Source organism: Acanthochromis polyacanthus, chromosome 18 (genome assembly GCF_021347895.1).
Source record: "Acanthochromis polyacanthus isolate Apoly-LR-REF ecotype Palm Island chromosome 18, KAUST_Apoly_ChrSc, whole genome shotgun sequence".
In the NCBI taxonomy this organism is placed as follows: Eukaryota; Metazoa; Chordata; class Actinopteri; family Pomacentridae; genus Acanthochromis; species Acanthochromis polyacanthus.
The window spans coordinates 22,527,283-22,544,114 of record NC_067130.1 but is presented as its reverse complement, the minus strand read 5'-3'; the positions used below and the strand labels follow the sequence as shown (position 1 = coordinate 22,544,114).

The following is a 16,832-nucleotide window of genomic DNA, read 5'->3' as shown; positions in this document are numbered from 1 at the left end:
CCACTGCGATTTTTAACATTATTTTGCATCTTTACTCCATTAATTCACCACAGCGGGTTAAAAACACACAGCAGGAAAGTCATTCTGACTGTTGTCTGTCATAAACTTTGATTCTGCGCGGTTATTTCCTTTAAAAGAGAGAAATAAATGAGTTTAAACGGGTAAAGTAGCGTCAGCGGGCCGATTTGAACTGCCGCGGTGGTGTTAGGGAAATCCCAAATCATGTGACCAAATTGGAACAATCGGGGCTCTCCCATTGGTTGCCAAAAACTCGACAGAAGAATTCGGAACAAGCGAGCGACATGATTGGCCGAGCGACCGCAGCATTACGGCACCATGACAGAGGAGAGAAGGACCGGGGGCCAGGAGGAAATTGGAACAATTGGAACAGAGAAGATTGGGAATTCATAGGCCATCAACAGGAAAAATTGTACCCAGTAAGCAGCAGAGATTGTGTTTGTGGCTCCCACTTTTCTTCAGGTGAACTATTCAACAGTTTAGCATGTTTAGTATGTCCAACTTTGAGCTTATTTACCAAAAGATATTGATTTAGTGTCGCATCCTTCGCGTGAAGCGATCTCTACATTTTCGGTTTGGTTCAGTGTTGTCATGTGTTACCGATCGCTTTTTAGGCGATGAAAGTGTACTAAAGTCGAATGAAGTATATTCAATAACATCTCCTTAAGCCAGCAGCCTCCTATTTGTAACCATATTTGTTTCTGTATGCGTCTAGCGATCGTTTTTTAGAATTGTCCTATTTTCGATCACCAATGCTGTGGGTCTGTTACTGTTACATAGAAGCCATACGGCAGACAAAAAATACAGCAACTTCTTGACGTTTCTTTGACATCTTGTTGAAGATTAACAGAAGATATATTATTTTAATTCATAATTATATATTTTGGGTGGCTGAACAGCGGTGTCAGTCAATTAAAAATAAATGTCGGTGAAGGAAATGTCCGGCCACAATGAAGGATCGTCAACCCACTCAGTCTTCAAATTGTAGGGATCTGGCAAGGTTTTACCGTTTCCCTGATATCTCAGCTTACTCACGTATATTTGTCGGGCCTCAGGTGATAAGGATTGAGCATAATCGGACAATTTCACGGAAGGATAGTTCGTATTGTTATCATCAGCCATTGTTCCTCTGGTTCCTCTTGCCAATCAGCGCGGTAATCACGTGACTTTGTGACATCACTGTTTGTAAACACTGGCGTCTCCCATGCCGGAATACCAATAAACACCCCACTACAGCAAACTTTGCAGAACCAAGAGTGAAATTTCTTCAACATACCTTAGACTGAAATTAAGGATGCACTCAGAACATTCACTGTAACTAACACTGCTGTGTCTGGAGGTTGTAGTTTTCATAATTTTTTTTTTTAATTAAGTTTCTTTCCCCCTATAGCAGAATGATAATAAGGCACAGCCAGGCCATTGTACAGAGCTGACACAGTGTTCATCAAATGGCAAGTACGAAAACCAGGAATCTTAACTGTCCATTACTTTAGAGATAATGTGAAATTAGTTTTAAAATATATGTATGTACACTTTTCAACTGCTGTACACACATAGTGTATCCTTTATCCTTATAATGTGCATGCAAGATATGAATGGTACTAATATAATAGGTTTATGAGCTTACATGGTTTTCTTTTGTCCAATGTCTGGAGTTCGCTCTCTATTTTGTTCTCTATCTTACATCGCAGTTTGACTTTTTTCTGCATCTAGTTTGCTGTGTCTCTTTGCTGATGAGCAGCTACCATACAGTGTTTTCATGTCCAACTTGTTTCTCTGGTAATTGATCACCACAGACAAAAGTGCAAAATCCCAAACTTCCCTTCCCATCATGTAAAAACTGTCAACTCATGATGACAATACATTTGTTTGTTTGTTTTTGCGTTCACAACAAGTCATATTATTATCTTGACATTACACTGTCAATTTTTAGATCATATTTTCCATTAGTTCGTTGAAGCCTTGTGATAAAAATACATTTGTGTACGCACTACAACTGCTGTAAACACTGAGTGTATTCATTATCCTTATAATGTGTGTTAAAGTTAATAACAGAACATTTGATGTTTTTTTTAAATTTAGAAATATTTATTTGCTCCGTTAATGTATTATAATGTTGTTTATGAGTTGAGAAGCTGTTTTTCTGTCCAGTTGAGGACAGAGGATTTCCACAATACCACCAGCAGACATGGAATACCAGCATTTATTTGAAGCTATGCTTATACATCTACACTAAACCAGCTGCATCTAACCACAACCACAGAAATCTACAAAAGAGGAAACAGCAGACTAATTTCACTCTCAAACCCTCTATATGTCAAGTCATGGTGACATTTCATTTTCTTTTTATGTTAACATGTCCTAATCAAACATTATATCATGTTATTATTGATAGTTTTTCTGATTGTAATTACATTTTAGGCCATATTTTCAATCAATGTAATTACCTAAAAATATACAGAGTATGAAAAGCTTGTATTGCTTAGCTATTTCTTGTACACTGGAGTAATTAACAGTGACTTACGTGACTTCATTGGCAGATTTTAAATTGGTTATAGAATCACTGTAGGGCAGGGGTGTCAAACTCAGTTCCTGGAGGGCCACTATCCTGCATCTTTTAGATGTTTCCCTCTTCCAACACACCTGATTCAAATGATCAGCTTATCATCAAGCTCAACAGAAGGCTGATAGCGAGCCTGATCATTTGAATCAGGTGTGTTGGAAGAGGGAAACATCTAAAACATGCAGGATAGTGGCCCTCCAGGAACGGAGTTCGACACCCCTGCCTGTAGGGAATACAGTATGATCTGCTGGTGTACTGGTGCCTTATCATATCAAACACTTTAATCATTGTAAAAAGATACCTCCCTTTACAGTAATAATTGCACACAGTGAATAAGCCTTGGGGTGAACATAATATTAACCGTGCTGTCTCGTCAGTGTCTGAAGTTGTGAAACTCCTAAAGGACTTCATGTCCTTTATCAAAGTGGAATTTTTTTTAACACAGATACATTACCTGACATGTGTAGACAGCAGACACCAGATCAATGACAAGCATATACTGTGTAAACAGAGAAGGAAGTATTCTGATTGTGGCAGATATGCATAAGGTGGCATCATCAAATGAAACATGGTTTCAGGGAACCATCACCGTTTCCGTTTCTTTTCAATCTCAAAGGTGTGTAGACTACCAGTTTACCAGTTTGGACACACCTTCTCATTTAATGGTTGTTCTTTGTTTTCACAACTATTTACATTGTAGATTCTCAGTGAAAACATCAGAACTATGAATGAACACATATGGAATAGATGTAGCAAACAAAAAAGTCTGAATAAGTCAAAACATGTTTTATCGTTTAGATTCTTTAGAATAGCCACCATTTGTTTTGATTACTGCTTTGCACACTCTTCGCATTCTCTCCATGAGCTTCATGAGTTAGTCACTTGAAATGGTTTTCCAACAGTCTTGAAGGAGTTCCTAGAGATGCTGAGAACTTGTTGGCCATGTCTTCACTCTGTGGTCCATCTCATCCCAAACCACCAGGATTGGGTTTAGCTCAGGTGACTGTAGAGGCCAGGTCATCTGATGCAGCACTCCATCACTCTCTTCTTGGTCAAATAGCCCTTACACAGCCTGGAGGTGTGTTTGTGGTCGTTGCCCTGTTAAAAATGAAATGATGGTCCAACTAAATGTAAAGCAGATGGGATGGCATGTCGCTGCAGGATGCTGTGATAGCCATGTTGGTTCAGTGTGTCTTCAATTATAAATAAATCCCCAGCAGTGTCACCAGCAACGCACCCCCACATCATCACACATCCTTATCCATGCTTCACGGTGGGAAGCATCCATGTAGAGACCATCTGTTCACCTTTCTGCATCTCACAAAGCCACAGTTTCCACTGGTCTAATGTCCATTCCTTGTGTTTCTTGGCCCAAACACATCTCTTCTGCTTGTTGCTTTCCTTAGTAGTTGTTTCTTAGCAGCTATTTGACCATAAAGGCCTGATTGGCACAGTCTCCTCTGAGTAGTTGATGTAGAGATGTGGCTGCTACTGGAGCTTATCTGGGCTCTAATCTGAGGTGCTGTTTACTTGCCATTTCTGAGGCTCACTGGTGACTTGGATGAACTTATCATCAGCAGCAGAGGTCACTCTTGGTCTTCCTTTGCTGGAGCGGTCCTCATGTCCTCATAAAGTATCTATCTATCTATCTATCTGTCTCCCCATCTGTCTGTCTGTCTGTCTGTCTATCTATCATGTGAGCCAGTTTCTTTCTAGCCCTTGATGGTTTTTGAGATGGCACTTACATACATGCAATTTTCTGGACTGACTGACCTTCAGTTCTGCAAGTAGTGATGAAATGTCATTTCTCTTTACTTAGCTGATTGGTTCTTGCCATAATATGGATTCTAACAGCAGTTAAAAAAGGCAGTCAACTGTGTACCAACCTGACTTCCGTACAACACAACTGATGGTCCCAATCCCATTAAGAAGGCAAGAAACTCCACAAACGAACCTTGACAAGGCACACCTGTGAGGTGAAAACCATTTCAGGTGACTACCTCATGAAGATGATGGAGAGAATGCAAAGAGTGTGCAAATCAGTAATCAAAGCCAAGGGTGGCTATTTTGAAAAATCTAAAACATAAAACATGTTTTGACTTATTTCACAATCTTTCATTTACTACATAATTCTATATGTGTTCATTCATAATTTTGATGCCTTTAGTGAGAATCTACAATGTAAATAGTCACGAAAATAAAGAACAACCATTAAATGAGAAGGTGTGTCCTAACTTTTGACTGGTAGGGTACATGAGGACCAAAGTCTTACTGGTCAGTGACGCAAACAACACGTTTTTAATGATCTTGTGTTCTTTCAAATTATAAATGATTATACACTCTGCAATTCAGAATATGCATATTATTCAAGATGAAGACAAAGCACAAGTCTTTACAGCTACTTTTAATTATATTGCATCATTCACATGCACAAGGTTAAAATCAAGATATAACTCTGCAATGAGTAGTGGCTAAACTGGAGATTTCTTCCCAGAAAATACTTTTTCAACATTAATGTAATAGACAACACTGGAACAGAGACAAATTGTTTATAGTGTATTGGGGAAACTCTCAGGTCAACTTCAGGGTAAACAAACAAACAAAAACAAAAACTGACATCTGTTGCATTCCTTCCATTTTAGCATTACCAGAGTGTAGAGTGTTCCTTTGGTAGCAATGGACAAAAAGAAAGCACGAAAACGTCTGTCGCAACATTCACTGGGGTTGGCCACCTTAAGGAAAAAAATTAGCAGCCAAAGCCTTTGGCAAGAGGAAAATTGAATGATTAGACTCTAGTCATGTTGACTGTGTAACTGACTGGATAAAGAAGCACTATATGATGCACACATAAGACGTCTACTCTTTTTTAACCCCTGACAAACAGTAGTAGAAATCAAACACAGTTTGGAAATAAAAAGCCCACACATGAAAAAGCCCAGCTCTGGTCAGGTGAAGTCTTCTGATTTTTGGGGGGCATATGCCAGTCTGTGATGAGAATTTCTGCTGCCCATGCTGACATCGGTTTTATAGTATATCCAGATCTTTCAGGCTCAGTGACCCCTACAAGGTCCTAAAATGAGTGATTTGCTAAAGAGAAAGCCTTTGTGAATTTGTGAGATGTTGAGATTCTCAACTATATATATGAGGGAAGCGATTTACTATCCCAGATTCATTCTGCAGTGGAACAGCAAGCCCAAATCTACAGTCAGAGTCATATCAAACCATCTTCAGCGACAAGAAGAACAATGGCCTAGCCTCTAGGTAGGTATGGTTCAAAAGGCAAAAGTGGTCACATAAAATATCAATTTGCACTTTGTCTGAAGTTAATTGATAAATAAAAACTATTTGTGGCACTGTTTTTGAAAGCATTCTCACTGTACTGTTATCGCCTTAAACTTCTGCACAGCACTGCATGCAGATCACTTGGTCATGTTAATGCTCTGTGAGCTACCTTTCAGTTAAGTCTTAGTACAACACATTCCAACTGGCATTTGGGTTTCAGTGTCACTTAGAGTAGACAGTGCAGGAGTTTTCATAGGCTCTGTGGGTTGAGAGTAGAAGAATTCGAGAGGTGGTGTTTTGGCTTGCTCCCGCTGGCAAAACTGTGCATTGTATCAAAAAAGAACGGTAGTGGGAATTCGCTGCTGCTGGCGCTAATATTTGATGACGGAAGTGAGTTTTGCTGATATATGCAAAATGCTTGCATGAGAATCTCATTTACAGAATTTACTGAGGTTTCACAGTTTCTATACTGTTATTTGTAGCTTATTAATCTAAGCTACCTTCAGCTGAATTAAATGACATTAAACTACAGGCAACCTCACAAATCCTTTGATTAACACAAATCTTGAAAAATGAAAACGTCATTTTAAAAAGCATACTTTTGCAGATGAGAAATTCCAGTTTTTGACTTTCTTATCAAAATGCAGAAATTTCTGAAAATATGTTTATGCTCAATGGCCTTCTTATTTGAAGCAGGTGTACATACAGGCAGACATCTTTATGTAAAGCCTCTGAAGCATATGTGATGTTAGCTTTACATGGAAGTACATCAGGAGAATGTTTTTTTTTCTTTTTAAAGAACAGAGCTGTCTCTCCTTTTTATGAAGCTATTCTTCTGGTAACTAATGAAAAAATGTTTATTGCACTTTTATGGAATATATATGTTAAATTTCTAAGTGCACAATAAGGCATTTAAACTGTTTTCTTGCAAAATTAAGTACCATAGAAAAAGTACGAGTATTAAAATAGTGATTTATTTTCAGCAAACAAATTTGTTGCGTGCTCAATAAATTCAGTTGCATGTTTTCACTTGAGTGTAATAGATAAAAAATAACAAAAGCCATATTCGAACAGTAATGTATTGGTTTAACTAAAAACTATTTGAAAAAAAAAAGCAAAATCAGATGCTGTTTTGGAGTCAAAAGTGACAATGACCTTTAACAGCAAACTAAGGTTAAGAACTGACCATGAAATTAATAAAAAAAAAATGTTGGCACAACAGTTCATGATACACTGTTTAGAAATTTTTAGTTGGTGACTTGAGTTATATCCTTTATTGTTTTAGGTGCTTGTAGTGCTATATGCATTTTTTATGCTATACAGAGTTGGTAGATCTTCAATCTGCACCACAAAGATGAAGACACTGTTATGTATGGTATACGTATATCTGCAATTGACAGCAATGCTTATACATTTTAAGAGAAAAAAATGTTGTATTTTAGGCACCTACTGGTATAGTCACTGTTGATTACAGTGGTGGCACTATAAATACAGCATTATTGGAAAGTCTAGTCACAGTATTAGACAATAAACTTTACATTCTACAGTACAATGCAGCAGGGAATTTTTCAGTAATTAACTGTTAATATAAATTATGATAGTAACATTGTAAAATATAGTCACCACAGCTCCCAGTATTTTCCTATAATTGTACAGAATATTTTTTGCACCCTCAGCATTCCTGTCACACTATATGCTCTGTCACATTTACCAGTTTGAACCTGTAAAAGTGGTACAATGTGTCACAAGTTCAACCAAATGGAGAATTTGAGTATGTCATTTTGATGTAGGATGTAGAACAGTCACAGAGGCACCAGTGGAAAATGGTAACTGGATGGAACAGAATTCTTAAATTTGGACACAAAATGGGTTTAAAACGCCATTGTATCTTTTGTTTCTATTTTTGTTCATGTCTTTTACAAGAAAATGTGAAAATAAATTTAGTGAGCTTGAATGAAATCACTGTTTATGTACCATCTACAACACCATCTCTATAATTTAAGTACTTTTCTGTAAATCAAAGTATGTACTGTAGGCTCAGAAATGACAACACCTAATGCCAGCTACAGGTTTGTGTTTTAAGCTTGTGTAACAATGAAAGGATTGGAACCATGCATCAGATGCAGATAAATATGTGCATGTGCACGAACTTTCATTGTCTGGACTTTCTGAGAGTTGGTGGTAAGTGTCCACCTCTCGTTCAGGGTCTACTTAGTGTGGTCCTGTACCCACTGACATAGTCTGAGACAGTAAGTCTGTGGACTGACGGTGGAGAAGGATCGGCTGGGATGTCTCAGCCTCTTCCACAAATGCTCCAATCTCTTCTTAAAACTGTAAACTGTGAAAATGTCAATGATGCCAATGAAGTAGCGCTGCTCGGGGCCATCAATGACATGTAGAGGATTCTTTAAGTTGGGCAGTAAACGTCGGTTTTGGGTCTTGAAGTCTGGTAGCTCAGCCATGTCACTGCCTGGCCTAGTATGCTCTCGGCATGTTTGGAGAGAGCCACAACTTGATGCACCCTGTGCATGTGGCAGCTTTAAACCGCTGTCTGTTTCAGATAAAGGTAGCATGGAGTCATCTTCTAGGACTGCTCCAGGAACAGCAACTATGCTTGCTTGGATAGGGCTGGAGCCTGGATTCACAGATCTAAAATAATAAAGTCATGAGAAAGAGAATGAGTCAAAGAAATTCTGTAACCTGTTCCACAATGCTGTAACAGCTTAGCAACATAACAAGTCAAGCCTGACTATAGACGCCATATAGAAAGTTTCCAGATCTTTTGTAATATGCCGTATTTTGTTATGTTTAAGACTCAAAATGGATTAAATTCTTTGTTTCCTTTTTCTGACCAATCTACACACTATACTCTACAATGACAAGTGTGCTGCCATCCCTTTTGCTTGTGCACCTTTTCCTACAACACTTTCCGTTCATAATCTTTGATACAGCACTCTGCTGGTTCATGAGCTGTAAGTTGCAACCATCAAGGTTAAAACAAACAATGGCTTAAAATATTACAGTTTATGTGTAATGAGTCTAAAATATACATCATTTTCACTTTGAGCAATGTCTGACGAAAAATATTGAACTTATATGAGATGCACCCATATTCCAAATAGGCAACAAACAGAACCGCATGCCAAGAAAATGCATGAACGTGACAGAATGTGAAAAAGAGAATGCAGGACACAAGAACACAAAAAGAAAAAAACGATCAAGGAAAAAAAAATCAGCTATCATGAACCACAGCAAGATATATAACCACATTATGGACTGGGACAAGGGGAGGATTTTAATATTGGAGGCCAACAAGCACAAGAGGTGGATAAAAGAGTCCACAGAAATCAGAAAGCGGGCAAACATTTCCATGACGAGGGGGCTTACATCCTCTCGCACACCTGGGACTCTATCCTCCAGAAACCATTGGACGGCGGGGGGAGTGGCCGGTCTGACAGATTCTGACAGATGTGTCAGGACCTGAACTTAACAGAGTATCTCTGAAGACAGCCAAACATGGCTGATTTCCATCCAACCTGTTTGAACTTGAATAATTCTGTCAGACACTTCCTAAAAGAAGGTGCGCCTAACTTGCATGATAATTTCTAAGAAGACCTGAGGTTGTCAATGCTGCCAAAGGTGTTTTGTTAAAGTACTAAGTGAAGGGTCTGAATTGTTATGTATCTTTGTGTTTACTGCATACTGTTTTTCCTTCTTTGATTTGTGACCCACAGTAGACAACTGAAGTGGGTACATCCCTGTACAATATCACTTAAAGCTGCTGTCCGGAGTTTCCGTTTGTTTTCAATTTATGTATCATTTTTTAACAAAGCTTAAATGTGTTAGTCTAGTTCGATACTATAATATGAAGTTAGTATAACGCGATATGAAAATTTATTCCTGAGCTCCGCCTTCCTCTCATAGACCCCCGTGTTATTCCAAAAAGCACTGGTTGCTGCCGACCAATCAAGTTCGAGCTTCAGCTTTGTCATGCTGTCAATCAATGGTTACGCGCACAGCAAGCAAGCCCATGCAGAGGTGGGCGAGCTACGCACTACGCAACCGCGCGCACATTTGTTTTGCTTGTGGAGGAGAGAGCATCAGGGCTCAGCAACTTCCAGAAAAGTTACCAATCCCACGGCTTGTCAGGCCAAGCAGCCCGATCTCACGAGGATTCGTGAAACTGTCACGTAAATTTTTGTTTCGGTTTCGTGCGCACCAACACGATTTCATCATGTTTTTCGTGCCGCTCACCACGAAATGCGCACCAATGTATTTTAAACGGCGGACTTTTCGTGCCACTCAGAACGTATTTCAAACGAATGGGTATATTATATTTTTAATGTAAAACCGTGGCGAATCCAACGCTATATTTTGCATGACATCGTCCCTAACCATAACCCTAACCATAACCTAACCATAAGCTAACCATAACCTAACCATAACCCTCACCATTACCCGGTGGTACACTTACCAATTTGCATAGGAATTTAAAGAATGTCCGACGGCCGCAAACGCGATCACACAAGCAGTATACGCCGATGGACAGCTTAGATCGTCATGAATCCGCCGGTATAAACCACTTTTAGATGTGATTACCACAGCGGGTTTCGTTGTGTGCAACACGAAAAACATTTCGTGGTGAGCGGCACGAAAAACATGACGAAATCGTGTTGGTGCGCACGAAATGGAAACAAAAATTTACGTGACAGTTTCACGAATCCCCGTGAGACCGGGTTGGGCCAAGAGACTGCAGGACGTTTTTTGGCTCGGGATGCTCGTGTTGCTCCCCGACCACGGCCTCCATAGCCCGCCTGACGGCTTTGTTTAGATGCCGTGGTCGGGGTGCTCGCGTCGCTCCCCGACCACGGCTTCCATAGCCCACCTGACGGCTTCGTTTAGATGCCCGACCTCTGGAGGAAGATGTTGGGGCGTCTGGGACATACTCTTCATCAGAGGAGTCATGCAATTCTGAACTCTAGATAGAAATAAATAAACAATGTAACACATATACACGCGTAAATGCACTAAGTTTGATAAACAACGTCATCGAGAGGGATACACGAGTGTAATCACATATTGAAACTTTACTCGTTCGTCCTCGCAGATTCATGTTATTTTGGTATTAGGACAAGTTAGACTCAATTACAGCATTCTAACGTAATTCCTTTATTATTTACTAAATGTACTTAATGTAGAAGAGGGGAAAACAGCAAAACAGGCAAGATGCTGCAGCACTCCGGGCAGTCCTCTCATGTACTCCGCACTTGCACAAATAAAGGGGCGAAATCAGAGGGAGGCAGGGTGGGACCACCAGTGTTTTGGGAGACGCTGCGATTCAAACTCCAGACAGCAGCTTTAATGTCATGCAATTCCAAATTGTAACGCCTCTCAATAACTGCATTATTTCTCACTGGCAAAGTAGAGTATTTGCTTTGATAAACAATCAAAAGCATACTTTAGAAAGACTATACTGATATTACAGGCCCTAAAGTAGAAATGTCACTGCAGCCAAAGTGAATACATTTGTAACTAGAAAAGCACTCGGAGAGCGCAGACCTCCGCCAGGCCATCTGTTTGTCTGTCTGTCTGTTTGTCTGTTAACAGCATAACTCAAAAAGTCATGGACGGATTTTCACCAAATTTTTACAGAATGTCTGGAAGAGCAAAAGTAACAATCGATCAGATTTTGGAGGTGATCTGGATCACCGTCTGGATCCAGGATTTTTTATAATTATATTATATTATATTATATTATATTATATTATATTATATTATCCAGGACTCTGTCCTTCAAAAAAATCCTGATGGCCCGAGAAAAAAACAAGACGGCTGCCATGAGAGGCGGCCATCTCTCAATTGTACAGAGTCCTTCAAAAAATCCTGGATCCAGACAGTGATCCAGATCACCTCCAAAATCTAATCGATTGTTACTTTTGCTCTTCCAGACATTCTGTAAAAAATTTGGTGAAAATCCATCCATAACTTTTTGAGTTATGCTGTTAACAGACAAACAGACAAACAAACTCCGATGATTACATAACCTCTTGGCGGAGGTAATAGCTGTCACACAAGTCAGAAAGCCTATGATCATTGAAACAAAACTGAGTACAGCTGTGATTTCCGGTTAGCCTAATTGCATTAACATAGAAAGAAAACAACCTATGAACAACACAACTTTGTCAGTTTTGGACTTAATGGCTGTGTCTATCTGCATGTCTGCATCATGGTTCCACATGGGGGAAAAATGCTGATAGGGTTTCCATGCTTGATTGTTTTAATAAGCATTTTATTGCCTCTGGCTCCTTATTCTCCAAGTCTTCTGCCCTGATAGCCGCTTCTGCCTATAATCCAGTGCCTTCTGTTCCATATGCTGGTCGCATATCCATTGGCCCCATGTCTGCTGGTCAACCTTCCTTTAGTGGAAGCGGTCTCTCTGGACATAATTAAATCTGCAGGTCTGGATCGTTTAGAACCTAATTTTTTAAAGTTAGCTACTGATTTATTGCTAACCCACTCCAATGTCTTTTTAATCTCACTATTATGACAAATTGTATTCCTGAAATTTGGAAGGTTGCGTATGTTCTACCCCTTTTTAAAAGGGAGGACCCTACCTGCTCTAATAATTATTGACCCAAATCTAAGATGTCCATTTTGTTTAAGGTCTCAACACTCTAGTTAATAATCAGTTGAAGATTTTTCACTATACTAACAATATTCTCTCCCCATATCAATCTGGCTTCAGGACACAACACAGCACTATCACAGCCTCCCTCAAATTCACCAATGATACAATACTCGCTTGATCACACAAAAAAACTGTACAGCCATCTTCACTGACCTTTCTCAGGCCTTTGACACAGTGGACCACTCCACTTTGAAGCAATAGTTGCTTGATATTGGTTTGTCTGAGCAGGTTGCTAGCAGGATTGATAATTATCTTTGACAGAAAACAATGTTTTTATTTTGAAGGCAACTCATCCACATTGCTAAATGTTTCTACTGGCATGCCCCAGGGCTCAGTTCTGGGCCCACTTCTGTTTGTTATTTATTTGGACACTATGGGCAGACATGACCCTAATGTGAAACTTCATTTTTATGCTGATGATAAAGTCATATACTGCTGTGCCTCCACCCTTGTTGAGGTGTTTGACAAGTTACAGATCGCTTTTAACCTCGCGAAATCTCAGCTCACTGAGCTAAAACTTGTTTTAAATGATGCCAAAACTAAATTGATCATTTTCACCAATGGCACGAAAGTACTTGAGGCCCTCTCAGCATTTTATGATTACAAGGTTGTGAGATTGAACTTGTGACCTGTTACACTTATCTTGGTATTTTAATTGATGATCGGCTTTCTTTTAAATCTCACATAGAAATCCTGGTAAAAAGATTAGGGTTGAAACTGGGGCTACATCTATACTGCCTGTATGACTGCTCTGACGGTCACTAAACTACTGCTCTGATTGCACTACATATGAAAAATCAAGGTACTAAAACCGGGTTCACTGACTAAAACATTTCAAGAATTACTGCCATACAGCTCAGGAAAGACACCTACTTTTTAGTTCTCATGATGAGTGTAGCAAAAGAGAGACCCTGGTGGCGCTCATCATGGTGTAAGGGCTGGTGGGCGAGCAGAAGACTGTAGTCCAATACATTGAGCCTGCGAAGGAAGTGGGTGTCAATCTCTACCTGCCGCAGAAGCCAGGGACGCTGCTGGTCTGCACACATACACACAACACATATCATTACAATACTAAATAATACTATACAGAAATACATGCACTACAGTTTCCTTCCATATATGTCTAGATATTATTGCTGGCACATTACTGCAACTGAATTTTTATGACACAGACAATTGAGGAATGCACTTGGGATAGATGTTAAAAAAAACACAGTGACTGGCCTGAAAGGGAAGCAGTAATGCTACCATTACTACTAATACATAATGAAAAACAAGGTTTAAGAAAAAACAGTTTATTACCCAGAGTAATGAACTGGCCTTCAAAGTTGAGGTCTTTGAGAACCACAATGATCTGGCTTCCCTCTGGTGCAGGCTCTGTCCAGCGACTCACCTCACAGCCCTTAATGTCGTACCTGGAAACAATGAACACACATCAAATCACACTAAGAGGCCACACTGTTATTAATACAATGTGTGATCAAAATGTTCATTAAGTGGAATCACATCTAAAATAGAAACAAATTGAAAAACGTGCTTAAGAACACTCAGAACTGCAACCATTAATGTCTTTTTCATTGGTATTTGTGTGTAACTGTGTGCACATGTACTTTTAAGAGTATGTGTGTGTATAATGTTTTTTTCACAGATATGTATTTTAGTCCAGCAATGTCCTTTTTATTGGTATTTTTGTGTGAGTGTGTGTACGTGTGTGTGTGTGTGCCCAGGTGCTGGCTATTGTTGTGGGGACCAAATGTCCCCACAACTGTAGGAAAACCAAAAGAAATGTCATTTGTGGGGACCTCATTTGGGTCCCCACAAATGAACACAGTGTTTTCTTGGCCATGTTGTTGTTACTGAAAAAAATAAAAGTCCAAAAACGTTTCTTTAGGGTTAGGCATTGTTTTGATCTGGGTTAAGGTTAGGTAAGGGGTAAGGGTTAGGGGTTAGATATGAATGGGAGTCAATGGTAGGTCCCCACAATGATAGAAAAACATAGAGTGTGTGTGTGTGTGTGTGTGTGTGTGTGTGTGTGTGTGTGTGTGTGTGTGTGTGTGTGTGTGTGTGTGTGTGTGTGTAATGTTTTATTTTACTGTGTCATGTACATTTTTGTAACATTTTAATGTTATGATCTTTTTATTGTGACCTGCCAAGGGACTGCTGATGGAAATTAGCTTAAAGCTAACTCTGGTGTGATACATCAAATGGAAACATTTATGTTCAATATTGTACACAGTCCCCTTTTAAATAAACTTATAATAATAATAATAATAATAATAATAACATCTGAAAACACCTTCTATTGGTTGTGCTACTGAAGTCTGTCATGATGGCCGAGCTAAACTCCCACCATGTTTTCAGCCTTACAAACACTGAATACCACCTCACCCATCACAACAGTCATAATTCAAACATGACACAACTGAAAAAACAATCACAACTGCAATTTGTGCTTGCCAATATAGATCTACCTTTAGTGCAACAGTCCGCCTCCTCAGGTTGCTAAAGTATTAAAACAACATACGAACTTCAGGCTTCCGATTAATTAAGCAAGGAGAGGCACCATCTGGTCTTGTAACCAGGTACTTCAGTTGATACAATTTTTTTAAAAAAGATTAACTGCAATTAACAATTATTCATTAACCTAATTTCTTAATTTGGTCATAGCATGTTGAAAACACACAAGTCCTTTAGCTCCACCAATGCAATCATAGCTCTATATCCACCAGACTGTTGCATGTTCATTTTCCCAAAACAAAATTCAAGTTAAATGGTCACCGTTTTGACACTTGGTCAGAAACATCCAAAACACTCTGGTGCCTGCCACACTTATACCTCTCTTCTCATTTCTCAATTTGTACATGCTCAGTTCTTTTCCTCAACTCCTCCCCTCTTGTCTTAAATCCTCCTACCCTACCAGAGATGCAAGTGAAGCAGGGGAGGAAGAGATATATATAGAGAGAGGCTGAGGAAACAGGTGTCAAACAAAAGGAGACCATCATTTCAAAGCTATGTAAAAAATATGATGTATGATGCATGATGCTGCATCATCCACCCATTGTTTTGTTGCAGCCTACTGCTGTATTTTATTATTCCTGAAAGATCAGCAGAACTTTGCTCATGATAATTTACAATATAGATTTACTTACATGCTCAGCGGGGCACCATATGATAAGAATGACTGAATGTCAGATTTGTTTTTTTTATTTAACATACATGCATGCTGTGAAATATAAAACTGCTGTGACACACAAAAAGGTACAATCCAAGAGAGAAATATTATGATTGACTGATAAATGGTTTTTGCTTATTATAGGCCCAATGTTGAAATTTTTGATTGCACCTTGTTCTGTTCATGCTTTGTATGTCTGTGACTAGACAATCCAACTTACCTGGCATGGATTCGATCATCTGGATAAAACACACTTTGCATAACAATAAAGTATTTCTGCAAAGGACATGAAATAAGAAATGAGTTTTACATTGCATTGTGATATCCTCTGACTAGTGAAGAACAGTGATAAAATATGTTTGGTACCTTACGCCTGCGTGGGATTTGGATCCTGTGAACACCTTAAAAAAAGAGTGAAATCACTCAGTCGAGTCAGTAAAATTAGCATTAATTCATAGTCATGTTCCACTTGATGAACATAAGTAAATATTCACTGTCTTATCACTGGTTTGGTTCAGAGAAAACATCAATTACTTTAGCTGCTACTTAAAAGTAGAAAGCATTTTGCAACCTTGATTTGAAAGTCGCCATATAAATAGGATTGATTTTCTTCTTTCTAGTTAGTCACTGGTTGCTGTTATATTTAAACATGTAACTAATGCACAGAAGTGATCATCACGTTTATGATTCACATGTAGTAGAAATAATTTAAGCCTGCAGCAACATTTTTCTATAATGTTAAACAAGCTCTCAGTGTTTAATCAAAAGTATGAGAAATGACACTAACACACCCTGTCTATAAAGATGCACTAGTCAGTATTATTACAGGTGGACATTTCAGTTAGTCTACCCTCTACTGAAGCTTTCTACTGATGCCTTGAGGATGGTGCATTTTTTTAGTACCTAAGAACTTGACAAGCAGTGAATGCGGGTATTTCCTCAGATGCTCCATGTAGATCTTCAGGTTGGCCAGAAGGAATTTAATTTCCCTTTTGTTTTGGGTCTTCAAAAAGAAGCGTTTGTCATTTCTAGAAATTAAAAAACACACCGTAAGTAATGCAGACTTTGACCTTTTTACAATGAAAAGCTGTTATTTCTATTCTATAAAT

At 39.0% G+C, this 16,832-nt stretch overlaps 1 protein-coding gene across 2 annotated transcripts in view; it reads right to left on the bottom strand.

Moving 5' to 3' along the window:
• Positions 1-4,970: 4,970 nt before the first annotated feature.
• pip5kl1 (phosphatidylinositol-4-phosphate 5-kinase-like 1) overlaps positions 4,971-16,832 on the bottom strand; it is a 71,310-nt gene continuing 59,448 nt past the window's right edge. For both annotated transcript variants that reach the window (XM_051938258.1, XM_051938257.1), the window contains 6 exons: positions 16,627-16,751; positions 16,090-16,124; positions 15,944-15,999; positions 13,854-13,966; positions 13,425-13,587; positions 4,971-8,512 (listed from right to left, as the gene is read on the bottom strand). In XM_051938258.1, coding sequence (XP_051794218.1) covers positions 8,071-8,512; positions 13,425-13,587; positions 13,854-13,966; positions 15,944-15,999; positions 16,090-16,124; positions 16,627-16,751 — 934 coding nt within the window. In that variant the 3' untranslated portion in view covers positions 4,971-8,070. The remainder of the gene's footprint in view (positions 8,513-13,424; positions 13,588-13,853; positions 13,967-15,943; positions 16,000-16,089; positions 16,125-16,626; positions 16,752-16,832) is intronic.